Source organism: Triticum aestivum, chromosome 5A (assembly GCF_018294505.1).
Source record: "Triticum aestivum cultivar Chinese Spring chromosome 5A, IWGSC CS RefSeq v2.1, whole genome shotgun sequence".
Classification (NCBI taxonomy): Eukaryota; Viridiplantae; Streptophyta; class Magnoliopsida; order Poales; family Poaceae; genus Triticum; species Triticum aestivum.
In genome coordinates this window covers 586,399,809-586,427,484 of record NC_057806.1, presented here as the reverse complement: position 1 = coordinate 586,427,484, position 27,676 = coordinate 586,399,809, and the positions used below count along the sequence as shown (strand labels likewise).

At 43.1% G+C, this 27,676-nt stretch overlaps 1 protein-coding gene across 2 annotated transcripts in view; it reads right to left on the bottom strand.

Moving 5' to 3' along the window:
* Positions 1 to 14,793: 14,793 nt before the first annotated feature.
* Positions 14,794 to 27,676, bottom strand: part of LOC123107829 (B3 domain-containing protein Os11g0197600-like) — a 28,182-nt gene continuing 15,299 nt past the window's right edge. The window contains exons 1-8 of one of the 2 annotated variants that reach the window (XM_044529737.1): positions 19,333 to 19,473; positions 17,679 to 18,215; positions 16,472 to 17,171; positions 16,204 to 16,305; positions 15,924 to 16,076; positions 15,532 to 15,669; positions 15,242 to 15,405; positions 14,794 to 15,152 (exon numbers count right to left, since the gene is read on the bottom strand). In XM_044529737.1, the coding sequence (XP_044385672.1) occupies positions 14,856 to 15,152; positions 15,242 to 15,405; positions 15,532 to 15,669; positions 15,924 to 16,076; positions 16,204 to 16,305; positions 16,472 to 17,171; positions 17,679 to 18,182 (2,058 nt within the window). In that variant the 5' untranslated portion in view covers positions 18,183 to 18,215; positions 19,333 to 19,473 and the 3' untranslated portion in view covers positions 14,794 to 14,855. Of the gene's footprint in view, positions 15,153 to 15,241; positions 15,406 to 15,531; positions 15,670 to 15,923; positions 16,077 to 16,203; positions 16,306 to 16,471; positions 17,172 to 17,678; positions 18,216 to 19,332; positions 19,474 to 27,676 lie in introns of those variants that run through there. The other variant, XM_044529735.1, reaches the window with a different exon arrangement.

Below are 27,676 nucleotides of genomic sequence, written 5' to 3'. Positions count from 1 at the left end.
GAAACCCTCAGAACCGGTCACAACGGACGTTGTCGTCGGGTCAATGGCTTAACCGTTAACTCTGACGAGTGGGGCCGCATTGGACTATGTCATTCGTTGGACCTGACAAGTGGGGCCGCTTTGGGAGATGTTGCTGTTCGACCGTTGGGTCGTGGTTTCGTTGGGTCGTCCCTTGCATTAAACGCATGCGCGCGCCGCCACGGCAAAAGCCTGCTATGCATGCACCCAGCAAAGCCTTCCTGCATGTGTCGATGCGCGCCGCCACGATGCGCTGACCGAGCCTGCATGCGCCGATGCGTGCCGCCATGATGCACTAACTGAGCAGCTTTCTGGCACGCCATCCGCCATGGATGCAGCGACGGTCACTACCGCTGGTTCCTCTCTTCTAGCTAGGTGGCTACATATTTGTGGCTTGTGTAAAAAATGAGAAGGGTTCGTTGTGGCTGCATGCACTAGGTGGTTACTAACAACGCGAGCTCTCTAAGAAAACAATCAAGAAATATGTAGTCCCAATATGTAGATAGGACCAACAAGCCCATAGCACGATCACATAGTTCAAACTAGGAAAAACTTAATAATAGAATAGATAGAAAACTTAATAATAGAATTTAATAAAAGGGCCAACAATCCCATAGCAACTCCAACATAGTTCAATTTACAACTTAACATAACACAAACTAAAAAAAGATAGAGGGTTTAGAACCCTAACCGCCACCTTCTCCACCTCGCTCCTCCTCCAGGCGCCCTTCACTGCTCCTCCGGGGTGTTGTCAATGGGGTACGGAAGAGTGTGCATGCGCGACGCGGTGGGGAAGATGTTGGTGTACTCCGTGAACCTGTTGTGGGTGGTGAAAGCGATGAACTCACAGCCACGCCAAAACACCCGACCGAGGAGGTAGAAGGCGCCAAATGTGTTGGTGAAGTGGGCAAGGAGAGCAACCACCACCCCATTTTGGATGACCTCCTTGACGCGGAACATCGTTGGAGATCCCCGCGGAAGGTGGTGGTAGCCGGACGCGAGGAAGAACTCGGTGAAGTTCCTTGCGGTCCTCCACCTTGATATCGCCCACACACGTAGTGTGCGCTCAACGTACACGCCGGTAGGGTAGAGCCTCTCCGGCACGGTGGGTGGGAAGCGGTAGGTTGGTCCGGTGTATTGCATGGCTGAGGGATGTGCAGAAGAAGGAGAAGGGGTCGAAGAGCAAGAAGGGCAGATGGCAGAGGATGGGAGATGGATGAGGGATAGCATAGGAAGAGGGTGGCTTAAATAGCTGTAGTGCTACGTGTTATTTCACACCCACCGCGGCATCAGGAGTGTACACGTGTGGGAAACCGTGGTTTGAACAGAAGAAGAAAAGTAAGCTAATTGCACGCGTGGAAATACGTGGTCATATATATTATATGAACAAAAAGAGACAATTTTGAATAGTGTGTGGCCATTTTTCATGATGAAAATAAATTTGGCCCTTATAAATTTGGTCATTTTGCATTTGTATTGAACAAAAATAACTAAATTTTCTACACAATGTCAATTGTTGTGTAATTTCAAACGATGCAAAAAAACAGAACTAGCACGTTCACAAAAAACAGAGCAAACGATGCAAAAAAAAAACGACGCAATTTGACGGCCCAACCAGAGCTTGGTTTCCTTTTGGGCCCAATAACAACATTTTTTAGAGTCAGTGGTGGGCGAGCAGCCGAGCACAACCAATAGGATCGCCTCTCGTGGATCGCCCCACGATCCAACGATGCAGAGCCGTCCATGTGATCCAACACGCGGAGCCTGCACGCATCCTGCCCACCGAATTCCTTCTAGAAGACAACATCTCAGGGCTATCGCTTGGCACCAGGGTATGATTGGACGGCTGACGTTCTGAGCTAGGGTTAGGCAAAATCCCGCGGGGTTTTGAGGGGTTTTGAGATGGTCAACGGGGTTTCTAAGGCTTTTCCTGATCATAACTAATTTAAAAAAAATTGGAAAATATGAAACCTTCGCCGTTCGTCGTTTTATAAGACGCGCTAACGAGGAAAGATACTAAACTTGGTCTATGGTCATTTTCATGAAAAAAACCTAGCTGGCACAATTGAGGTCAAATGAGCATCATTAATTAAAAAATAAAACATGCGGACAATGTTGTCTTATGTGACATGTTACCAACCAAAAATCATAAATTTGGTCTATGGTCAATTTCATGAAAAACCTTCACACATATGAGTTATCACGTACAAGATTTCATAGAGTTCAAGGAGAGGAGGTAGGGTTACCTTATGTTTTTGAAAAATTTAAAAAAATATAAAAAAATCACCAAAGCTTTATTTCAAAGTGAATAAGAAGGATCTGAACTTAGTTTTCCATTTTCATATTTTAAACATGTTTTAATAGTTTTTATATTAAAGCATATTTTTTCAAAAGAAAATGTAAAAATATGAAGATTAATTCAAAAAATAGTGAGACTTCGAATCTACACTATATAGATTGAATAGGCGTTAATAAAAAAACATTTGGCTCATTTAGAGTGGTCCAAAAAAACTTGATTACAAATGAGTGGTTTACCCTAGCATGGGAGCTCATTTGGAGCACATTTCTCAAATTCAAATTTCTTTGACCCCCTCTAAATCACCTCAAATTTTGCACACATGATCTCCTACACAAACATAGATAGTTTGCCAAGGTTTTATTTTTTTACATTTTTTAATTTATACTGTCCTGTCGAATGTGAGTTCAAAACATCGGATAATGAAACATGCTGGTGGGAAAAGCATGCATTTGATTAATAAACATGTGTGATCATTACAACACCTAAACTGGTGAGAAAAAGCAGCATGTCTGATCAGTGAAACAACACTGAAACAACATGTGTGATCATTGCAACACATAAACTCATAGTTCACAACATCTAAACAGAACTAACCATACACCACGGGAAAATTTAAGGACTGACAAATATAGATAGCATAATACATTATTACCATCACCATAGATTCAGTTCAACACATCATAAACAGTCACATTCAGTTTACCAAAAGTAACCCAAAAGATAAAGATAAAACATGTTGCCACATTCAGTTCATCACATCATCACATCACACTGGTGTCAAGGCCTTCGCGAGGGCAGCATGCTGCCCCCTGATCATGTAGTCCTCCCCGCGAATCGCTACATCCTCTGCATAAGACACAAGGTGATTGAAGCGGCCATCCTTTGGCTTTGGCTTGGTGGTGCATTAGGGGCAGTGCCACTTCTCGATCTTGCGGTTGTAGAAGGAAGCAACTCCCTTGGCCTTGATTTTCTCCACCTCCTTCGCTGTGAAGGACACAATGTTGCCCTTGTACACATCTTCTCCAGAATCATACTGCACACATGAATGAATTACATTAATACATTATAGATTCATATACACCATGTCAAATGAGCTAAATGAACAATCTAAATTTCAAGTAGGCTTACCTCATATTCTTCATCGTCACTATACTTTGGATCGTACGAGTCGAACCCAGTAAGGGTCAACTTCCTCTTTTTCCGCCAACCATCATCCTCCTGAATATAAAATTACATCCATCACTAGTAAATACAGAAGCCAATTGAAAATTGGGGGAAATTTAGATATGCACACGTGACACATTGATCATAGGGCTAATATACTATGATCCTATTTGCATTTTCCATTGTCATGCACACACATTGAAAAACAGAGCTAATATAACTACATATTGTGGACAAATTTATATACTAATAAATCAAATAACTTCTTAATTAATGGATCCCATTTGGGCATATGACATTCAAAACCCCAATCTGCGTAGCATTCAAAAACAAATTTAATAGGGACCCAATCTAATAAGCATACATGTCTGCAGCATTAAAAACCCCAATCTGTGTAGCACTAAAAACAAAATGTAATAAGCATACATCTGTGTAGCATTGAAGCACAGCGATCCCTATCTCTCATACAGATCTATCTAGCATTTTTGCAACGAATGTAATCCAACAAACCCTAGTACAAAAAACCCCCATCCCCCTATACAGAAAACCCCGGCCCATCCGTCAAACCAACTACTCTAACCATCTGTACTACTATATAAATCACAATCTAACCAATGCAACTAACTCTACAAGCTAATATTCTAAATATTGCAACTAACAAGCAAGTGCAAATACCTCCTGCTCCTCACCAGTCTGCGCATCGGGGGTATTGGGATGGACTGCGCCGCTCGACGCCGTCAACTTCTGCTCTGGCAGTGCTAAGGCGGAGCCCGCCACCTCCTTCTCCACATCCGCAGCGGTTGCGAGTTTCCCTGCACCGCCGTGGATGCCGTCAACATCCTTCACTTCATCCGCTGTCACCGTGCCCTGCAGCTCCACTACATCTCCGGCCACTGCGCCGGCGTCGCCACGAGCTTCCGCCATCGGACAGATGGAGGCGATGAAGGTGAGGAAGAGGATGCGGTGGGGGAGAGCGAGACGGTGCGGTGGAGGCAGCGGAGGAGAGAGAGACTGATGGGGAAGAGGAAGATGATGCGGTAGGGAGGGGATTTGGGGGAAAACCCTGGGGGAAATGGTAGGGGCGATATACCGGGAGGTGGTTCCCCCTCTTTATATGATGGGACATTTCGGACATGTCCCATGGACACGTGCTACCCCACGACCGCGGTCAGTTGCATGCGCCCATGTATATGAATACCACTATACGGTCAACATACAAAACCACTATAAGGGTAAACGGTCAAAGGTGGACGCGGCCCCACTCATCCCCACTCGTCAGAGTTAACGGTCAAAGGCATTGACCTGACGGCAACGTCCGTTGTAACCTGTTCTGAGGGTTTCGGGCAAGGGAGTGGAGTGGGGAAAAGTGAGCAAAAGTTAAGAGCGTGGGGATGAATGAGTACAACTAACGAACCAGGGGCGCAGAAATAAAAATCCATAAATTCTATGATATTTGATAAATAGATATAACTAAAACACAAAAGAAAATAAATAAAAGAAAATTGCAACAAGGTATTTTTGGTTTCAATATATGATAGGAAATAGACCCGGGGGGCATAGTTTTCACTAGAGGCTTCTCTCGAGAAAATAGCATACGGTGGGTAAACAAATTAATATTGGGCAATTGGCAGAAAAACAAATGATTATGACGATATCCAAGGCAATGATCATGTATATAAGCATCACGCCGAAGATTAGTAGACCGAGATGATTCTGCATCTACTATTATTACTCCACACATCGACTGTTATCCAACATGCATCTAGTGTATTAAGTTCATGGAAAAACGAAGTAATGCATTAGGCAAGATGACATGATGTAGACAAGATAAACTCATGTATGAATAAACCCCATATTGTTACCCTTAATAACAACGATACATGTGTGGCATGTCTCCTTCTGTCACTGAGATTGAGCACCGCAAGATCGAACCCATCAAAAGCACCTCTTCCCATGGCAAGATAAATCAATCTAGTTGGACAAACCAAACCAATAAATCGAACAAGAAATACGAAGCTATAACAATCATGCATAAAAGAATTCAAAGAAGAATCAAATAATATCATGGATAGATCTGATCATAAACTCACAATTCATCGGATCCCAACAAACACACCGCAAAAAAAGAGTTACATCAAATAGATATCCAAGAACATCGAGGAGAATTGGAGAACATTGTATTAAAGATCAAAAAGAGAAGAAGAAGCCATCTAGCTAATAACTATGGACCCATAGGTCTGTGATAAACTACTCACGCATCATCGAAGGGGCAGCAAGAATGATGAAGAACCCCTCTGTGATCGTTGCTCCCTCCGGCAGAATGGCAGAAAAAGGCCTCTTGATTGAATCTTGTGGTTCTGGAACTTGCGGTGGTGGAAAAAGTATTCTGTCGACTCCCCTAGGGTTTTTGGGATTTTAGAGTATTTATAGAGTCGGAGGTAGGTCAAGGGGGTGTGTGTGGGCCCAACTACCCATAAGGGTGCACCAGAGGCCCCTGGCGCACCCTGGTATCTAGTGGGACCCACAGGCCTCCTCTCATGTACTCCAGAAGCTTCCAGGGTTTCTTATCACCAGAAAAAAAAATCTAAAAAGTTTCGTGGCAATTGGACTTCGTTTGGTATTGATATTCTACAAAGTAAAAAATAAGCGAAAGACAACAACTGGCACTGGGCACTAGGTTAACATGTTAATCCCAAAAATGATATAAAGTTGCTAGTAAATGTATATTAAGCATCTAAGATTGATACTTTAATAGCACGGAACAACAAAAAATTCAAGATATGTTGGAAACGTATCATGACTGCCCATCATAACGGAATACCTGTAGGCAGCCGTACACGATGCGATGGTCCGAGAGAAAATCCTTCCATCCACGCACAAAGCTTAGCTCCCGGGACATTTTATCCAGCTCTACTTGCCATTTATTCCCGCTTGGACCTCTCAGGGAAAATACTCCGGTATACTCTTCCAAGTATTTGTGGAAGTCAATATATATATATATTATATATATATATTATATATATATATATATATATATATATTAGTACTATTCATCACCGAGGATGCAGAATAAGTTATTCTTCACCCAGGTAATTTTACGATCGCTTCATAAATAAATTACGTTTGAAATACAAATACCTACATTCATATTGATTCACTACGTAAAATTTGGTATAAGAAAACAAAGAAAATAGATTATAAGAGCAGAAATATCGCATTTTATATATGTTTTACACTATGTTTTTATGTTCGTAATTTTACGTAATATAAAATATTTTTTACGGTGAGTATATATTTTTCTTACATTCTCTTTTTATGTATGAAATAAGGCAAAATTTACGAGACGTAAAAATATGGTGCATTGACATTAAAATAGAGAGGGGGTGAAGATTAACTATTTCTCACCCAGGGTGATCAAAATATATAGTCAAACACTATTCTGATCACAACATGAACTTCCTGAGTTACATGCCTGAACTTCCCTCTGTAGGAACCTGACCTTCGGGCTATCTTGGCAACCGTGTCTCCCCGCGCGAATTATTCTGGTTAGTCATGTTCTATGTGATGTAAATGTAATCTGAAAATGGTTTTTAGCAACTAAATGCCCATTTTAAATAGGAATCTCGCTCATTGGCGGATTTTGCTGTCGGGACGTGATGAACATGCGTCTGTTGTAATTTTACTGCCTGAGTTGGTCGACCTGAACTTCTCCCCAATGCTAGGTTGAACTTCCCATAACATTGTCCAAATGGGGCTTGCGGTACACCGTTGGAAAGATATGGACATGAGTATCATAACCCAAATTATATTTTTGACAAAATGTAAGCCGTTTAAGAGTATTTTTGAAAACCTTTCTTCTTCATAAAAAAAATGTGAATCGTATTTTCGATCGCATTTCTAAATCGTATATCAGAATGAGGCAAATAATATGGCGTTGGAAAGATGCTGCAAAACAACTTCTTCCATATGTTGACAATATTCTCTAATTCCCTATGTTTAAAGAGTAATTTGAAAAATCGTAAAATTTCGCGAACCGAATAGCCGAGTTCATATTTTCGATGTCATTTCAAAACGGCCAATCTAATTAAGGCAAATGATATGGCGTTGGAAAACTTATGAAAATGCGCTACTTTTTCATGTTGAAAGTTTTTCTAATTTTGAACGGTTTAAGAGTAATTTAGAAAATGGTACAAGTTCCATCGAGTTCATATTTTCGAGCTAATTTTTTAAATTTACGTCCGAATGCAAAAAATGGTATGGTATTGGAAATCTTGAACAAATGCGGAACTTTTTGGTATATATATGGTTTCTCCCAATTCTTTATGGTTTTAAGTCAATTTTAAAAATGGCTAAAATGTAATTTTGCTATAATTTCTACAAACTTTATCGGAATAGGGCAAATAATATACCATTGAAAAGCTACAGAAAATGCGAAACTTTTTCATATTGATGACTTTCTCTGATTCCTAGCCATTTTCAAGTAATTTTGAAAACGGCGAGATCATTCGTTCTGCCTTTATCGCGAAACAGATTCTTCGAAAATGCACCGTGTGAAGAACTTAAACTTCTGAGCATGTCTACTTGAATTTCACTCTATTTTTTCACGTGCTTTTTTTGCTCGTAGCTCTTCATCCACTCACCGGAATTGAGCAAGTGATATACCGATGAAAAGCTGTTGTAAACCCGCAACTTTACCGTGTTGATCATTTTTTCATACTCGCGACGATTTGAAAAGTTTTTATCTGAAATTCATTCTGTGTAGTAGGTGAACTTCCTGTTGTTTTCATGTTGAACTTCTGTGACACATTTTTGTTTGTAATTTTCTTATCCATTCGTCAGTGTTACACAAATGATATTCATTTGGTACAAACCTCTCACAATAATTTTTTTAACTTTCTCCGACCGAGGAGTTGAACTTCTAACAACAACAAAATTGGACCTTGTCTTTTAATTCATTTTTAATACAAAATGCACGCCGTATAGTACGTGAACTTCTGGCAATTATTAATCTGAACTTCTAAGATCATGCGTTATGCCTTCATCGTGAAAACAGAGTCTCCGAAAATGCCTGTGTGAAGAGGTTGAACTTTTGGGACATGTTTGTTTGAACTCCACTCTGTTTTTGACGTGTTTTTTTGCCCATAACTCCCAAACCACTCACCGGAATTGAGCAAATGATATACCAATGAAAAGCTGTTGAAAACACGCGACTTCCCCGTGCTTGAACACCAAAACAGCATATTTTTGTGTTTTTGAACATGTAAATACATGGTGAACCTCTTTCACAAGAATATTTGAACTTTCCCGCATTGAGCACCTGAACTTCTAGCAACAAATTTTAACTTTGCATTTTTATTCTTTTTTTCTCATACGAAATGCACACCATGTAATACGTGAACTTTCAACAGTTATTAATTTGGACTTCTCTTTGTTTCGCTTTAGTAATGGGAAAAATCTATTTTTTTTAGAAATGGTGATTTTTAATGAATTTTAAACTGCTCTATTTCTTAAATTTGAACTTCTTGTTTTTTTATTTACAAATGGTCAAATATCCGTAGCAAAGTGGCATGTTATTTTTGAACTGCTCTATTTTTTGTTTGATCTTGTTATGGTCTTCCCGTCAACATATTTGGATTTTGTTCCATCTATGAGAGGGAGAGCAGTGCTTGCTGCATCTACGAAAAATGAAGCAAAGCTTTGCGTGGATGCAGAGAATGGATGAGTATAAGCGTTGACAGTGAGGAACAGACGCCAGCCACGCCAACGGGTCTAATCCTCTATGTGATGTGATTCGATCATCCTGAGCGAGGCGGGAGGGGGTTATAGCATGGCTCTCTTAGGTGTGCGAGCGAGGTTCTGCCCCCGACGCCACGAGCGACCCCCGAGGTGCTCGTTGGTTCCACAGTCCGGGCGAGAGCCATAGCTGGTGGCATCGAGGATCGGGGGTCGGCGGCGAGAGTCACGTGGGGACCAGGGGCAGCGGATGGAGGTGCGTCGGGGCCGGGGTGGGCGACGACAGAGGCGACTTGTTCATATAGACATTTTTTCCAGATTGTACGCCGTCTATGAGCAATTTTAAAAAAGCCAAAAACAAAATATTTTTTTATTCTTTTATAAGCATCGGACCTTTCTGTTAATTTAATTTGAACTTCTTGGTTTTGTCTTTCAAATGGGAAAATTCCATTTTATAATAAATATTAAACCTCTCCCTCTCTCTCTCTCTTGTTTGAACTTTCAGGTTTTATTTCTTACAAACAGGAAATATCTAAAAGTTTTATACGCATCAAACTGCTTTGTTCTATTATTTTGAAACTTCTTGCTTATTATTAGAAATGAGAAAATACAATATCTTTTTATATCCTATGTTTTTAATTACTAGTGTTCCTCTCGGCTAATTTTCCATATTTTTTGCACAGTGAACTATCCCATAACAAAAACTGAAGTACTATGTACACGAATTATTTTGCTTTTTTGTCTGAACGGCTCATATAAGACATGTTGAACCACTATGACATTAATTTTCATTTACAAGTTACATTAGACTAATGAGAGAATGTACTACTACTGGACCTAACCATTTTCTGCCAAGTATAAAAATAGCTTTTTTTTGGGTTGATGGATGCGTTGGTCTTGCTCTCTTAAACTTCTCTAATTTTTTTCAAGGATGTACAACATTTTCTCAAATTAAATGTATTAACTTCAGAAGTGAGAACTCATGTTTACATCCGTATACATACAAGAAGCATTAACTTGTTGCTATCTGTTTCGATCAGCCCATGTGAGAAACCACTTCAGCTGCCAACTCAGACTGCATCTCTGCATGCTAGCATCTCTTTCATCAGCGAAGCCTATAAGCCTTCATGTGTCACGCATTTTTTCAGTAACAAAACAGCCTGCAATGGTCCTTTGCCACCACACAATAGCACTACTTGAACTTTAAACCCCAGCCAATTTGAACTGCGCCCCCCTCGGCACCATGCCCAGCATGCCGGACAGACGCACGCCACACCCTGTCGTCGTCGACGTCGCATGCCTGTTGGGGTGACACTGCTGCATGTCATGCTCCATCTGCAGGTTCAACGACTGAAATGGAAGCTGCGGGCGAAGGAAACAAAGCACCAGGGGGCATCAGTAGTGTGTAGAGGCCACACTGCCTCTAAGGTGGGCCCTCCACCCCTGCCTCTAAGTATAGTTAAAAGAAACGCAATGTATAGCTACGGCATGCAGCCTCTAAGGTGGAGCCCATATGTAACATAAAATATTTACTCTCTTCAACCATCTCAGGCCAAATCTGAACAAATATATGTGCTACAGGGATTGTAAGTAGGGCCAGGGAATTATTTTAGTGCAAAGAAATGGCTTAGAGGCAGCCTCTTGTGTTAGAGGCGATGCTAGAGAATTTTCCCAAGAGGCTTGGTCCAGCAGTGTATAGCGACAGCCTCTAAGGGCTTAGAGGCAGGTATAGAGGCAGCAAAATGATACATTGTGGATGCTCTAAGCTAGCTATATAGCGAAGGTGAAGAAGTAGCAGTAGAGGCTGCAGAGGGAGGGGTGTACTGCCAGAGAAATTGAGACGACGGTCTAAGAAACAGACACCGTGGTGTATCAAAACATCATATTTGTTATTTTTCAAAGCATCCGTGTTTGTAAAGTCTGGCACTGATCCAGGGAGATGCATCATCATACAAAATATATAGAGAACTAAATACTTGGAAATACAAATTGAAGCATCTGCAGGGAGAACTCAACTTGAACCGGTACTACAGCCAAACCGTTCCTTCCTTTTCATATAATTTCACACGGATGCAGAGTATACTGAGCAAATGTGTTTATTTTAGTACGCACATGAGAGTATAAGCTTCAGATGATGGAATGTTGGTCTTGGAAATTATCTAATAAATTATGAAGAAACTAAGAAATGAAAAACGGGAAAGAAACACTCTGAATATACTAAAAAAATACTGCACATCCTGAACCTTAATCCACATTCATTCTGAACTTCATTAGTACCCTGCAAAATTGGATGAGTCGGTTTCTCACGGTGGCACCTCTAGAAGCCCAGGCACACAAATATGGAATTGGCGCAGGAGACGCCAGCAGTTCTACTGCTCCATGCGACAGAGTTCAATCATCTAAGAGGAGAGGTGGAAGCAACAGGAGGAGGAAGGTCAGTAAGCGTTTGGAAAGAAGGTCACCTGTGGACATGAACATCGCAGGTGGACGATGGGGGAGAGGTGGTGTGCTGCCATGGATGGAACCAAGCGGAAGCAGGGGTTCCGCCTCGGGTCGACGTCTTTGTCGCTGCTCCTAGTCTGAACCAAGAAAACATACGGGGCGGGTGCTTGCGGGGGTGGCCGGCTGGCCTGGTTGGCTCGCATGGGGAAGCCGGCGGGGCTGTGGGAGGAGGCCGGCGGGGCGGCGCCGGGAAGCCGGGAGGTGGAGGCTCGCGGCGGCCCGGCCTGGAGGTCAAGTCACGCCGGGACCGGGGAGCGGCCGCGGAGGCGCGTCGGGGCTAGGGTGGGCAGCGGCGGACGCACGTCGGGGTCGAGGGAGGCGGCGGCGAGAGGCGCGGCGGAGCCGAGAGGCGCACCGGAGCCAGGGAGGCGGCGGCGGAGGCGCGCCGGAGCCAGGGAGGCGCGGCGCTTTTTTTCTTTTACGGGAAGTTGGCTGCCCTTTCAGATAACATCTCCGCGCCTCCTTACAAGCCCCATCGTGATGCGAATAACTATTCTGATCCCAGGATCATATGCGAGCACAACAGATTGATGATGGGCCCAGCACCCATCAAAGATGATCAATTCTAGCCCTTTATTAGTGACATGTTCGATAGTAGTCTTGAAGAATGATTTAAAGAGTTGGGTGATAGCTAGTGGTGTAAATAATCAATCTAAACTAATGTCGGGGTTGGGTGCAAATCCCCTATCAAAACATGCATTATATTTTAAGGGAAATATTACATGTGTGTCTTTTCTTTACAATCTACAAAACAGTAAATACGAATAATATCAACTTTCATGAAGCAGATTATATTAGGATATAACATACTCATATGTGTGTGGATATGTTATTCTCTCTTTTACTCGTTTTTAAAATCCGGAAACATAGTGTAGTCCATCTTTGAAACATATCAATAACTACTCGAACAAAAATTGTGATGAAAAAGACTATGTACGATCTTAACTTTGTCAAATTAGTAAGCACCATTCCTAAAGTGGACCGCAATGGCAAAGAGAATCTTGACAACAATCATGTAAATATGGTAGATAAAAATGGTACACCAAACATGAGTTCGTCACTTTAATTGTTTTCATGAATCAAGAAAACCAACCACTTGTTCCATGGATAAATCGTCTATGATCGTCCTTTAAAATTGAGGGCAGAAAATATTGTCATTCTGGTCCTTCTCATCTCTTTCCTTCCCTTTATCATTCTCCTTCCTTCCCTTCTGCTCATCTATCTCCTTTTGTTCCTCCTCAATATCTTTCTTGTTTTCTCACCGCTCCTTCTCTTCTTTCTCATTCTCATTCGCCTCCTCTTTTTTTTTATGTGTCGTCACCTTCTTCTCATTTTCCTCCCTTTCCCTCCGCCCCCCTCCTCCTTCTTAATATTTTTATTCTCATTAGCTCTCATTTTCTTCTCTTTCTTATCCTTGTCCGTATCCATCTTCTTAGAGGTCTTATGATTCTCCTCTTTTTCTTATCACCTTATTTTTTATTTTACTTCTTTTTCTCTTTCATATTCATATTTTCATCTTCCGCTTCTTTTACCTTCACATTTTGCTTATTATCTACCTTTCCCAAAGTGCCATATTATTTTTTATGACCTACCATGATTGGACCTTACTTATGTAATGAACTTCTCTCTCTGCAATACAATAGGAGATATATGCATATGGTAGTATAATACTTCTGCAAAGGTAACAATGGTATAAACTACTACTCAAGTTTTACTCAAGAGCTGAGTCTACATATGACACACTTTGCAAGTTTGTTTGCAATGGTCATTCCTAACTACATGACTTATTTTAAAGAACACTCCTACAGACTCCGTCATTACAAAACTAATAAACAACATAAATATAATTTCCATACAAGCTCTTGATAGAAGAAAAAAGAGTAAATGGCACTAGTGCGGTCATAGAATTTATCTGGTAGTGCACTTTAGTCACACACTGGACTGACCAGCTGGCTGGTTCTTTTCCTAAATAGGTCACGCGTTGCCCATGTGACGTCTTTTAGGCGTGAAAATGGTCACACCTTTTTCACATGAGGGAGTGGGGCCACCCATTTTTTGTAGAAAGGGATATATAAATAGAGTGGCTACATTCATATTTTGTGTTGCAGCCTAGCTAGCTACTTGCATTGCATATCTGTATACATCCCTCTAGCTAGGAAATAAGGTTTTGACACCCAATCTGATGTATCCACTAGCATGTGCTCCCCTTTTTTATCCTTTTAAAGCATTCGCAAAAAATACATTGTTTTTTCTTGAAGAGATTTACGAATTCGATCATTCTGTTGTGCAAATTCAGTAAACCATGAAACTTGCATATGCGGCTTTGATATATTAATGGATGATTCAAATCTGCACCTTGTCTTGAGACAACACATGTATGGCCTAATAACTGGCTAGCAACCGATGGACTATCATTGCAGAAAAGGTAGCATTACAATAATCGCCAATATTTTAGTAAAAATGAATACAACATTAGGAATATAACATGCGTCTAAGAGGCGCGCAAAATGAGAAGAAGGATAAGTCAATCTTGTCAACTTGCAGAAACCTCTAGTTACATCTCACAAGTTGATCTATGCTGAACTAAAACGTTTGCGAAAAACTAGGAATATGGATACACCATTTATTGTGGTGGGAAGTAGTACAAAAGCAAGATGCACCATGGATTGTGTATAGAATCCTAAGCCGATTGAGAACCATAATAGTGCAAATGGGCTAAAGATTCAATTACGCTAGCATAGATCTGATACACAGAGCGTAGGCTTACCAAGCGTAGTGAACCAATTGAGATCTGGATGGATCTTCAAAGTTCAGACGACCTCACCAAGGGGGCTTCGATTCAAACAAGAGGACAACATAAGAGATCCATCCAAGTCAAATGGTTGGTTGTGGCAGCAGCGGCTCGAGGGATTTTGCAAGATTTCTGGGTTATATATAAAGGGAATTCGACAACGGGAAACCCTAGGTTATGAAGGGGATTGAGACATGGAGAAGAAAGGAAAGTCTACATGCTTACCTTTTCCTTAATCCAGTAATTAGCCACAACAACAAACACATAATTCTTAATGTTATGTTTTAACAACAATAGGATGGAAAGGTTCATTAACGACACTAGATCAAAACGCCTATGAACGAATTATCACTCGTCTATGCGAGGTTTTGGGGCGAGGATGCAGGGGGTGATCATCAGCACGACCTTGTGAACGTGCAGCTTGATGTTGTATTCCTGGTCCAGGAGCTCAAACACGCACACGTCCCATTTCTCCAGGTTGTTCTCCATGGCGAGGGCCCCCCACCCAGCGCTGAACGCCGCGCGGGGACGCTCACCGCCGGTGTACTCGTACCACACCTTCCACGGCTTCGCCTGTGGGTCCCATAGCGTCATCTTCCTGCTCTCTTTGGGGAGGAATGTTTTCACGAACTTGTCCGGGATGATCTGTCGTCGATCACGATCAGTCAATGAGCGATGCAGATTTTTAATATATGTGTCAACTATCGAGAGAAGAAATTGAATTGATCAATTACCATGAAGTACGAGGCATAGACATCGTTGTGCTTCATTGCCTTGATGGCAAAAGGCCTCTCGGATTTGAACCTATGCGCCCTCTCCATGGCATATTCCTTCTCCCTTTGAGTTACTGGACGCCTCTGCGACATTAATCCCAGCCTTCTCATAACATTGATGAGAACTGGTATAAAAAGATGCAAACTATCAGGCTAGTTCACTTCAAGTTTGTTCTACTTAGTACTAGCAGTATAATAAAAGGGTGCGCTTACAGGAAGGAAGGAAGGAAGGAAGAAACAAAGAGATTTACCTCTGCCAGGTTGGTTTTCACCATTACTCTTGTTGAACATTGGGAATTGATTCTGCTTACTAAGCCTTTTACCAAAAGAATTGTGCCACATGGTTAAGTCCGTGCACACTGATTCTGGTGCGAATACACCTGTATGAACTATATGTGGGTAAGGTTCATTAGCTCAATGATAAGAACATATGGATAGGAACCATTTTACAGTATAAGACCAGTGATATGTTTCTAGCAGAGAATATAAATAGCTCGATGACACAACATCTAAGCCATATATATATACATACATATACATACATATATATATACAGTATGTATGTATGTATGTATGTATGTATGTATATGTATGTATGTGTGTGTGTAAACAAGTTCTACTCATTTTGAAATTGATTCCTTACCTGCCAAATTGTCATTTGATATTGTTTCTTTCGAAGCTTTTTTGAGGGGAACGCTTTTAGATGCTGAAGAAGAAGACCCAGTATAAACAATTAAAGGAGGAGCAGAGCTTTTCCCCTCGGCCTTGGACTCCTTGGATGGATGACTGTCCAACTCTGCTTACAATGGATGTGCACACAGGTTAGCTAGATAACAAGAGCCTATGAATCATGTGACAACATTTAGCCATCACAATATATAGTTAATTTGAAATCGATACATCTAATGGTTATTCCGAATTACCTGCAAAATTGTCACTTGATGTTTCCGCCTTAGAAGGTGAATCACCAAATGGAGACCTTATCTCCCCAGCCTTGGACTTCTTGGGTGGACGATGCTCCGATTCTTCTTACAGTTCGATATTCACGTAGACAAAGGTTAGCTCGATAACAAGACTATCAGAATCATTTTACAAAATCAAGCCATCTCATAACAACATACACGTAAAAAGTACTACACGTACTAATTATTTTGAAATCGGTCGATCGATAAGAGGGTTCTCCTTAATTACCTGCCAAACTATCGCTTGATGCTCCTCCCCCAGAAGTTGGATCACTAGATGGACCTTCCGAGTTCTTCCTCTCCGCAGGCTTGGACTTCTTGGATCGGTCCACTTCTGCCATGATATCATCAACCTTCCTAAACCTAGCCCTCTTCCCGATCAAAAAACCATCGTCGGTCTTGCGTAGATCCTCCTGTTGTTGTTGCACTGGTTCCAATGCATCATCATTGCACATGCGACATTCACTGTCTTCCTCATTCCCCGGAGTTTCTGATAATGCGTCTTCAACTTCCTCCGCATCTTCATCTTCTGAAGCATCTTCTTCTTCTGAAGCTTCATTTTGTGGTGCACCATCTGCACTGGTGCCACTGTGAGTGTCTTCTTCTTGAGGGGCAACACCATCTACATTGGTGCACTGGTGCCAGTCGATGTCCTTGCACTGCGGCTGGGCGAGATACGCATAGGGATCCTCACAGGACGATGGCAAGAAAATAGTCACTGAGAACTGTGACTGCCCATCGTAACGGAATACCAGCAGGTAACCATAACCGATGCGATTGTCAGAGAGGAACTCCTTCCATCCACGCGCAAAGAGTAGCTCCCCGGAGATTTTAGCCAGCTCTACATGCCATTTATTCCCGCTTGGACCTCTCAGGGAAACCATCCCTGTACAATCTTCCAAGTATTTGTGAAATCCTACTGGAATGGTCTGCAACATATGCCGTCATACAAATTAATCAATAATGGTTGAACACGTCGAGCACAACCCAAACATGCATATATGGAATTTAACCTTGCCTTCCTATAGTGCAATCCCAGCTATCAGTCACTGCTCAATTGGCATTATATTTTGCGAAAATATTACATATGTCACTTTTATTTACAATCTACATTTTTTGTAAATACAAAAAATACCAACTTTCATTAGTTTATATTTTGGATATGTTATCTCTTTTATCCTTCTCAATGACAGAAAGCATTGTATAGTCCATGTTTCAAACATATCAATCAAAAATTGAACAAATAATATATTGGGTGAAATAGATTATGTATGTACAATTTTAACTCTATCAAATTAGAGAGCACCATTCCTAAAAGTGAACCGCAATGGAAAAAGATAACCTTCACAACAATCATGCAAAAATATGGTAGGTAAAAATGGAACATCTAAAATGAGTTAGCCCTTTCTTTGTTGTTATGAATCAAGAAAGCCTACCATGTGTTCCATAAATGAATAGGATATGAGTGTCCTGAAGAAGTGAGGGCAATTTGTTTTGTCATTCTGGTCCTTATCCTTTTCCTTCGAATCCTCTTCCTCCTTCCTTCCCTTCTGCTTATTTATCTCCTTTTCTTCCTCTACTTTCTCTTTCTCAATTTCTCGCTGCCCTTGTTCTTCTTTCTTATTATCATTATCCTCCTTTCTTTCTATATGTGACTTCACCTTCTTCTCATTTTCCTTTCTTTTGCTTCGATCCTCCCTCTCCTTCTCATCATCATTTTTATCAACAACTCTCATTCTCTTCTCTTTCTCCTCCTTGTTCTTATCCATCTTCCGCTTCGAGGAATTTTGCTTCTCCTCTGCTTTCTTACCACCTTCAGCTTTATTTTGCTTCCTTTTCCCTTTCATATTAATATTTTCATCTTCCTCTTCTTTTACCTTGACATTTTGCATATTATCTACCACGCCCATAGTGTTATACTGTTTTTTATGACGTACCATGATTGGACCTTTACTTATGGTAGGTACTTCTCTCTGCAATACAATAGGAGATATATGATACATTAGCACAATACTTTTGCAATGGTAATAATGGAATATAATACGACACAAGTTCCACTCGAGGGCTAAATCTACAAATGAAACGCTTTCAATTTTGTATTTTTGTTCTGATTATTCAATGATTATTCCAAATTGTGTTAGTTATTTTCAAGAATACTCATGTAGAGTCCTTTTGTTGCAGATCTAACAACCAACATAAATATTATTTCCATATAAGCTCTTCAGGGAATAAAATAGAACACTATTTATCCCATATTTATCTACAAATATTGGTCATACAAGTACACATCATAAATGAATGCTAGGAATATATATAGGGTGGTCGCATGCATAATATTTTGGCAAGGCGCACTTGCACATTTCTATATATTCATCTAACCAAGAAATCCGATTTTGATACCTTATCCGATCTATCCACTAATAGACCTTCATGTGCTCCCCATGTTTATCCTTCTAGAGGATTTGCCAAACAAACTTTATTTTGTCTTGATGAGATTTACAAATTCGATGATTCCATTATCAAAATTTAGTAAACCAAGAAACATGCACATATTGTGTATATTACCATCCTTGTCTTAAGACAAGAAAGGTATGGCGTAACTAGCAACCCAATGGTCATCATGAGAGAAAAGGTAGCATTATACTAATTTGCAATATTTTAATAAAAATAAATTTAATATCATGAATATAAAAATTATTTTTCCTAGTGGCCTAGTGGAGTTCTTTCTTCCATATATATAGGGCATTAGATCATTCTTCCAACATGGCCAAATTTCCAATGCGAGGATGACAACAACAACAACATTATTGTGTGTTTCACAAGAATTTATACCCCCCCCCCACACACACACTCAAAGTGAGAAGACGAATACGTCAATCTTATCAAGAAAACCGCTAGTTATATCCCACATGGATCTATGCACAACTAAAACATCTAGAAACTATGAACATGGATACAACCGTCTTGTGTTGGGAAGAACAAAAGCATGATGCATACTGGATTTATAGAATAATAGGGTGAGGCATAATCATAACAATGGGCTAAAGATCTAACTGCGCTAGCATAGATCGGATATACCATAGGGCTTACCAGGCGTCGTGAATCACTTTAAATCTTGATAGATCTGAATATCATACCACTCCAAGGGGCATTCGACTCAACAGCGAAGACGAGAGAAGAGATTAAGATGAGAGAGGAGATTTAGATGATGGCCAACATGGTTGGTTGCGGCGGCGGTGGAGGCTCGATGGACTTTGCAATGTTTGGGGGTTATAAAGGGGGTCACGAAGGGGAAAACCCTAGGTTTTGAAATGGGTGGGACTTGAGAGAAGAAAGGAAAGTCCATTTTTTTCCAGGCCCATCATCATCAGATGACAATATCAAATCTCAATAGGCCCAATTCCAGGCCCACTAGTTTTTCTTTCACATGTCAATGGTAAAACTTCTATTGAGGGTCTATTTTAGGCCCATTGGTTGAGGGTGTTCCGTAGAGGGTCAATCTATAGTATTTTTTTTATTCAAAATCATAAGGCCAAATAAGTTGATTTACGTTCATCTAGATGTATTTTCAATTTTGAAAATTGGTTGCTAAACTTACTTGTATTTTAAAAAGCAAGCTTAATTTTATGACATTGTACAAAATATATTTGGATGTGGTACCGTGTTCTCCAGTAGAAACTACAGAACATCGATCAAACCAATAGACGTTGTGTTGTATTTCCCATCGGATTTTTTTATTCATGTGTAAACAAGGAGATCCATGAGAGTGTTTTCTTCATATAATAAATATTGCCATGTTATGATGCACCGTACAATACACTTCTCTATGAAAGTGTTTTCTTGTATAGTGTTGCCAAAAGGTTACATTGGTATTGTATTAGAGCAACTCCAACGTACCGACCAAAACGGATGGCGCTTTTACCCTCTTGTTGTCCATTTGGGTCGGCCGCCCGCTTAGCGTCCGTCCTGTTTATGATTTGGGTCGGCAGTGCGCCCAGCGCCCGCGACCCATTTCATGTCCACGCACAAATTTGTAAAGGCCCACGGCCATAGATCATGCCAGCGGCCATGCCGTCCCCCAAAGTTCATGCCGGCACCATGCCAGCGGCCGACATACAATGCCAACTCCAAAAAACACCACACAGATCATGCCAGCGCACTTGCCAGCGGCTGGCACACATATGCCAGCACACAAAAAGGGGCGGGGAATTTGACCACGCCATCTCGGTCGTCGTCATGCCAGCACACTTGCCCGACATGCAAAAAAGGGAGGGATGGTGGTCACCGCCATAGATCACTCATCGTCGAACTTGAGCATGTCAGCCTACATCTTCTCGAACCACGGCCTCTTCCTCAACGACACTATGTTGAGGTCCACCTTCATTATCTCCACCCCGTTATCATGCTAGCGAGAGCCACTTTTTTTTCCTTGGTCTTGGCATTGGCGGCCTCGATCTCTAGCATCTTAGCTTGCTTCTCTGCCTCCATCTCAAGCATCCTCGCTTGCTTCTCCGCCTCCATCTCAAGCCTCCTCCTTTAGATCTCCATGAAGGCGTTCATTTGCTCTTCCTTGTCTTGTCGGCCTTCTCCTCCCTTGAGTACTTCTTGGTCATCATGCCCTCCACGGTTGCGAGCAAGGCGATAGATGTCGCATCCCGCTTGTCCTCCTTCTTAGAGTTGGTCTTCCCTCGCGACCGTGGCTTCTCGCCCTCCCCAACCTCATCCATGGCTTTCTTCCCCCGACGAGCAATGATGGCGGAATATTGCGCCTTGAACTTCTCCTCCCTGTTGATGACCATCCAACAATGGGAGAGGTTGAAGGACTTGCCTTCGTGTTGGACCTTGAATGCCTCCAAAGCTTGAATGCCTACAAATGAATAGAATGCAAGCATATGGGCAAATGGATATGCAAATGGACATGCAAGCATAACATGAATGGAAACAAAGAGGGGCACATGCATACCATGTCTTGCATTCTGATGCCGCTCACGGGGTGTTCCTTGATGCTCTCAAGGTGGCATAAAACTTGTTGCACTCTTGTTATATCACCCTCCATCGCTTCAAAATGGACACCCGTGTGTGCTATGCATTTGGCACAACACAAACTTCTTGCGTTCATGGAACTCACGATGGACACGAATCCAAAAGGTCGATGCCTTTTGTTCGGCGCTGACCTTGGGGTCTTTCCCAATGTCCCTCCAACACTCACAAAGGAGCTTGTCCTTGAACGACGTGTATGCCTTCATCCGCTTGCTCTTCCGCTTCGGCTTCGCCCCGGCGGCTTGGTTGGCGAGATCGTCCTTGAACAAAGGCTCGCCATCGATGTCCATTTCATCCTCCTTCTTGTGGTCGTAGTCCTCCGGGAACTCATGGTCGAGCGGGAAGCCGTCTAGGCCAACCTGATCTTCCATGAAGGCGTCGTGCATGGAATCTTGATCGTAGGTCGCCAGCGTGAACAACCCCTGGCTGTCTTGGCTTTGGGTCTCATCGGGATCGTAGCCAGCCGCAGCGACACTGCTAGCGGAGTTAGCGGCCGCTGCACCACCCTCGAAGATGATGTTCTTCATAAAACGGTTGGCCGTTTCCTCGTCGCCGGCCGCCGACATTCTGTCGAATAGGTTGCGGGCGCCGGGTAGCACGTCGGCTGGCATCTCCGCGCGCGTTTCCTTGCCCCTCCGGATGACGAGGCACCAGACACCGGTGTGGCGTTGAGGTCAATGGGCACGAGCGCGGGCGTGGAAGGCGCCACCATGCTCACTTCTAGCGAGCATTCCTCGAAGAGTCGGGAGGCTTGCGAGTAGACGTGGAAGCCAGGAATCAGGTGCGTCGCTGACGCGCCGGCGACTCTGGCAGCACCATCCGAGGAAACACGAACGAGCCGGTGCTGGATGCGGCCACGGCGGCGCTGACAAGACTGTGCTGGACAGAGTTTAACCCTAGGTAGATCAGGGCCTCCCTCGTTGCCGCCGCGACGCGGGCGTTCGTTTCCTCCTGCTGCGCGGCGGCGGTGAGAGCGACGGCGTCCGTTGCTTCATTCCTTGCGTCACCCGCGTGCCTCCGGCCCTTCCTCTTTGCCAACTCCGCGACCCGCTCCTCGGGCGTTAGCTGCTTCTTCTTGGGCGCCGCAGAAGTCTTGCGGGAGGTGCGGGGCTTGCCTTTGCGAGAGGGGGCAGAGGTGATGCCGGACGAGGCGAGGGAGGCGAGGCTGGCGGCGTGTAACATCCCAAATTTTCAATTTCGAATGTTTTACAATTATAGCTAGGAATCTATTGCATTTCCTTTGAACCGTGTGAAATTTGAAAATTTTAGAGGCATTTGAATACTTTCTGTTGAATTTGAATTCACTTCGAACTGGCATTTGAAATTCATTTCAAAAATCACTGACAAAAGTATGAGAGGAGGTAACATGACACCTCAAAAAATTCAGAAGAAAATAATGCCAAAAGTATTTGAATTCAAATTTGGTTTTACTTGGAATTTTCAAAAAATGTTTTTATAAAGTTTGGATTTTGCCTCTGAAAAATAGTGCATCATTTAGGATTTATTTTTCTGCTCATTTTGATATATATATATATATATATATAGTCTATATAAAAGTAATTTTATTTTTGTTTATTTCTTTATTTCTCTTTTATGTCAAAAAAACACCTAGCGCGCCAGGCCAACCGGCCCAACAGCCGAGCTGGACCAGCCGCCAACTGCCCCCCCCCCCACCTGAAGCCGCTACAGGCAGGTCACATGACCCGCGCCCCGCTCCCCGCACCTGGTGACAGGAGGGCCCCGCCCTCGTCCCCTTGCTTCGAAACAGCCACGCCAGGATCCCGCTCATGCCTGCCGCCGCATGCGAATCTCTCAGGATAATGCCCCGGGCTTGCACCCTCCTCCAAATCCATACCCTATAAATACCCCTCGACCGAACCCCCTAAACCCTACCTCGAAAAAACCACCACCTCGCTCGCCCGCTCCGTTCTAATCTCTCTATGCCGCCATTCATCATTGGAATCCTCGCCGGTTAGCACACCCGAGCTCCTATCGCTCCGACCTTTCAAAACCCCTCGCTCAGGCGCATCATTTTGACATCTTTTTTATCCTCACCACCCTCTACAAAGATCTACTCGACCGCGTCTACCCTCCGCCATAGTCTCCGGCTGGTCGTAAACCTCCTCCACATCAATGTGGTTCACCTGAGCACGGGGAAGAGGATTGGGCTTCTTGGTTGATGATTTTTCGTTCCGTTGTCGTTTCCATTTCCCTGCTTGGCCTCCAGACAATCGGTGGAATAATGTCATGTCTTCTTGCACTTGAAACAAGTGGTATGACTCAGATCCTTCTGAGCCGGAGAAGGACGGTGTTGGTTGCCATTGCCTCCATTGCCAGACTTGAAGTTGTTGTTGTTCTGACGATTATTCCTATTCCCTCCATGGTTATGTCCTCCATGAGTATGTCATCCATGGGTGTGGTGGTTGTGTCCTCCCGAGTATGGGGTGTAGTAGGGCTTCTACTGGGCTCCATAGATGTACTTTCGCTGGTCATACTTCCGCTTGCGGTTATCAATCTGTTGTTGCTTGCCTTCAAGGATGATGGCCTTGTTTACCATCTCCTGGTAGTTGTTGAAGGTAGCCACCATTAGCTACATTCCCAGCTCATCATTGAGTGCTTCCAGAAATTTCTCCTGCTTTGCGGCATCTGTGGCCACATCATCTGGGGCATAGCGAGCTAACTGACTGAACTCGTCCACGTACTGCCCCACAGTATGATTCCCCTAGCATAAGTTGTGGAACTCGCGCTTCTTCAAACTCATGGCACCAACTAAGACATGAGAGGTGCGGAAGGCCCCTGCTAAAACTGATCCCATGTAATTGTGGCAATGGGATAGGTGGTGGTGTAGTTCTCCCACCAAGAGGCCGCGGGTCCATCAAGACGATGTGTGGCAAAGCGCACCTTCTCTGCATCCATGCATCCAGCAGTTAGTAGTTGCCTTCCGATCTTGTGAAGCCAATCATCAGCAACAATCGGCTCGGTGCTGCTAGAGAACACCAGCAGATTCAGCCTTAAGAAACAGGTCAGTTGTCGACAGGGGGTGGTGGCGGTGGATTGTTGTTGTTGTTGCCTTGGTTATGGATGAGCATCTCCATCAAGGCATTCTGCTACTGGATCAACTGGGTGAGCTCCGGTGGGAAGTGAATCCGGGGTCACGTCTCGGAGGCATCTGATGTTTTGGAGCGGATGAGAACTTATAATAGAACAAGGGTCTAAAGAGAAAATGACACTACCCGTATGCATGCAACAATCATTATCACACCAATCATTCATTTATTCAACTCAATCATAGTTCAAACTCGAGATACAAGTCTTGCAATAAAACTAAAACATCGACCTAATCGATCAACGATAAAATAAAAATAACATGACGATCATGACTAAGTGTTCTCCTCATATATCATTGCGTCCTCCAACGGTGCGTCTTCCGGTGGTGCATCCTCCAGTGGTGTGTCTCCTCTTGGTGCATCCTTCAGTGGAGCTCTCTTCATAGTCCTCATCATTGCTCACTAAGGGTCCATCGTCACCATTCGAATAGAGGTCTTCTCCTAGGTCCATCTTCTCTTCCATCGCGTCAATATAAGTCTTCAGGTTCTGGATCCTCTCCAAAAAGTCCTGGACTTCTTGTTCATGCTCGTCATGGTCCTCGCATGCTTTATCCTCTAATTCCAGTTCACAGAAGATAAGTTTCCTGAAAATCTTCGAGTTTCTGCGCGTCTGAACCTCCAGAGTACTGATGTGAGTCTCCGGGTCTTGGACATATGAGATAATGGAGTCGTCATCCACGATGCACACGATCTCTCCAGTTGCAGTTCTGTGGGAGATCATGGCGAGGTATGATCCATCAAGCTCGACCATGTACTCCTCCCGGAGGTGTCCAAGTGCATGATGAATAGTCATATCCCTCACAAGGATCCAAGTAGGGGCAGTAAACTGGAAGTAATGGGAAGCTTCCGAAAGTTCTCCCTGGAATGTGCACCACAATCCTATAGCGAGTGTCCGCCGGAAGTGCATTGGTAGGAATTCCGGTGATGAGTGGCAGAGCAATCTTCAACTTCCTAATGATCTGAACCAGCTGCTTGCCGAAAGGCATCCTCATCCGGTTGGCAAAACTCCGGCAGGAGGACTAGGATGTATTCAGCGGCCATCTAGAAGGTTGAAATCGGAGGTAAGCATAAATGAACAGTGGAGAAATATGGAAAAATAAAAACATAAAATAAAATATTTTCTTCATATGGATTTCCGATCCTAGGGGTTCCGTCCTACGGTCAGCGTGTAAAATAAAATTCATTGCCAAAACGGTATCAGAGCACACGCTGACCGTAGGACGCAACCCCTAGGATCGAAAAGCCATAGTAAGAAATTATTTTATTTTATGTTTTTATTTTCTGGTATTTCTCCCCTATTCATTTCTGACTTGAGCCATCGAGTACATCCCAGTCGTACTCCCGGAGTTTTGTCAGCCGGATGAGACGATGCCTTTCGGCAAGCAGTTGGTTCAGACCATCAGGAAGTTTAAGATTGCTCTTCCCTCCATCATCGGGACTCCTACCAATGAACTTCCGGTGGACACTCGCTATAGGATTGTGGTGCACATTCTAAGGAAGACTTCCGGAAGCTTCTCAGAGCCCATTGACTTCCGGTTTACCGCCCTACTCGGATCCTTGAGAGGGACATGGCTATTCATCATGCACTTGGACACCTCCGGGAGGAGTATAGGGTCGAGCTCGATGAATCAGACCATGCCATGATTTTCCACAGAACTGCAAATGGAGAGATCGTGCGCACCGTGGATGATGACTCCATTCTCTCATATTTCCGAGACCTGGAGACTCACGTCAGGACTCTAGAGGTTTAGACGCGCAGAAGCTTGAAGATGTTCAGGAAGCTGATCTTCCGTGAACTGGAATTGGAGGATAAATCACGCAAGGACCATGACGAGCATGAAGAAGAAGTCAAGGACTTTCTGGAGAGGATCCAGAACCTGAAGACTTAAATTGTCGCGATGGAAGAGAAGATGGACTCGGGAGAAGACCTCTATCCGAATGATGACGATGGACCCTTAGTGAGCAATGATGAGGACTACGAGGAGAGCTCCACTGAAGGACGCACCAAGAGGAGGCGCACCACCGGAAGACGCACCACCGGTGGACGCAAGGATATCTGAGGAGAACACTTAGTCATGACTGCCATGTTATTTTTATTTTATCGTTGATTGATTAGGCCGATGTTTTAGTTTTGTCGCAAAACTTGTATCCCGAGTGTGTGAAGGAAATATGCCCTAGAGGCAATAATAAAGTTATTATTTATTTCCTTATATCATGATAAATGTTTATTATTCATGCTAGAATTGTATTAACCGGAAACATAATACATGTGTGAATACATAGACAAACAGAGTGTCACTAGTATGCCTCTACTTGACTAGCTCGTTAATCAAAGATGGTTATGTTTCCTAACCATGAACAAGGAATTGTTATTTGATTAACGAGATCACATCATTAGGTGAATGATCTGATTGACATGACCCATTCCATTAGCTTAGCACCCGATCGTTTAGTATGTTGCTATTGCTTTCTTCATGACTTGTACATGTTCCTATGACTATGAGATTATGCAACTCCCGTTTGCCGGAGGAACACTTTGTGTGCTACCAAACGTCACAACGTAAATGGGTGATTATAAAGGTGCTCTACAGGTGTCTCCAAAGGTACATGTTGGGTTGGCGTATTTCGAGATTAGGATTTGTCACTCCGATTGTCGGAGAGGTATCTCTGGGCCCTCTCGGTAATGCACATCACATAAGCCTGGCAAGCATTGCAACTAATGAGTTAGTTGCGAGATGATGTATTACGAAACGAGTAAAGAGACTTGCCGGTAACGAGATTGAACTAGGTATTGAGATACCGACGATCGAATCTCGGGTAAGTAACATACCGATGACAAAGGGAACAACGTATGTTGTTTTGCGGTCTGACCGATAAAGATCTTCGTAGAATATGTAGGAGCCAATATGAGCATCCAGGTTCCGCTATTGGTTACTGACCGGAGACGTGTCTCGGTCATGTCTACATTGTTCTCGAACCCGTAGGGTTCGCACGCTTAAGGTTTCGATGACAGTTATATTATGAGTTTATGAGTTTTGATGTACCGAAGTTAGTTCGGAGTCCCGGATGTGATCACGGACATGACGAGGAGTCTCGAAATGGTCGAGACATAAAGATTGATATATTGGACGGCTATATTTGGACACCGGAAGTGTTTCAGGTGATAGAAAACCGGAGAGCCGAAGGGTTACCGAACCCCCCCCCCCCCGGGAGAAGTAATGGGCCATATGGGCCTTAGTGGAGAGAGAGGGGCAGCCAGAGGTGGGCTGCGCGCCTCCTCCCCCCTG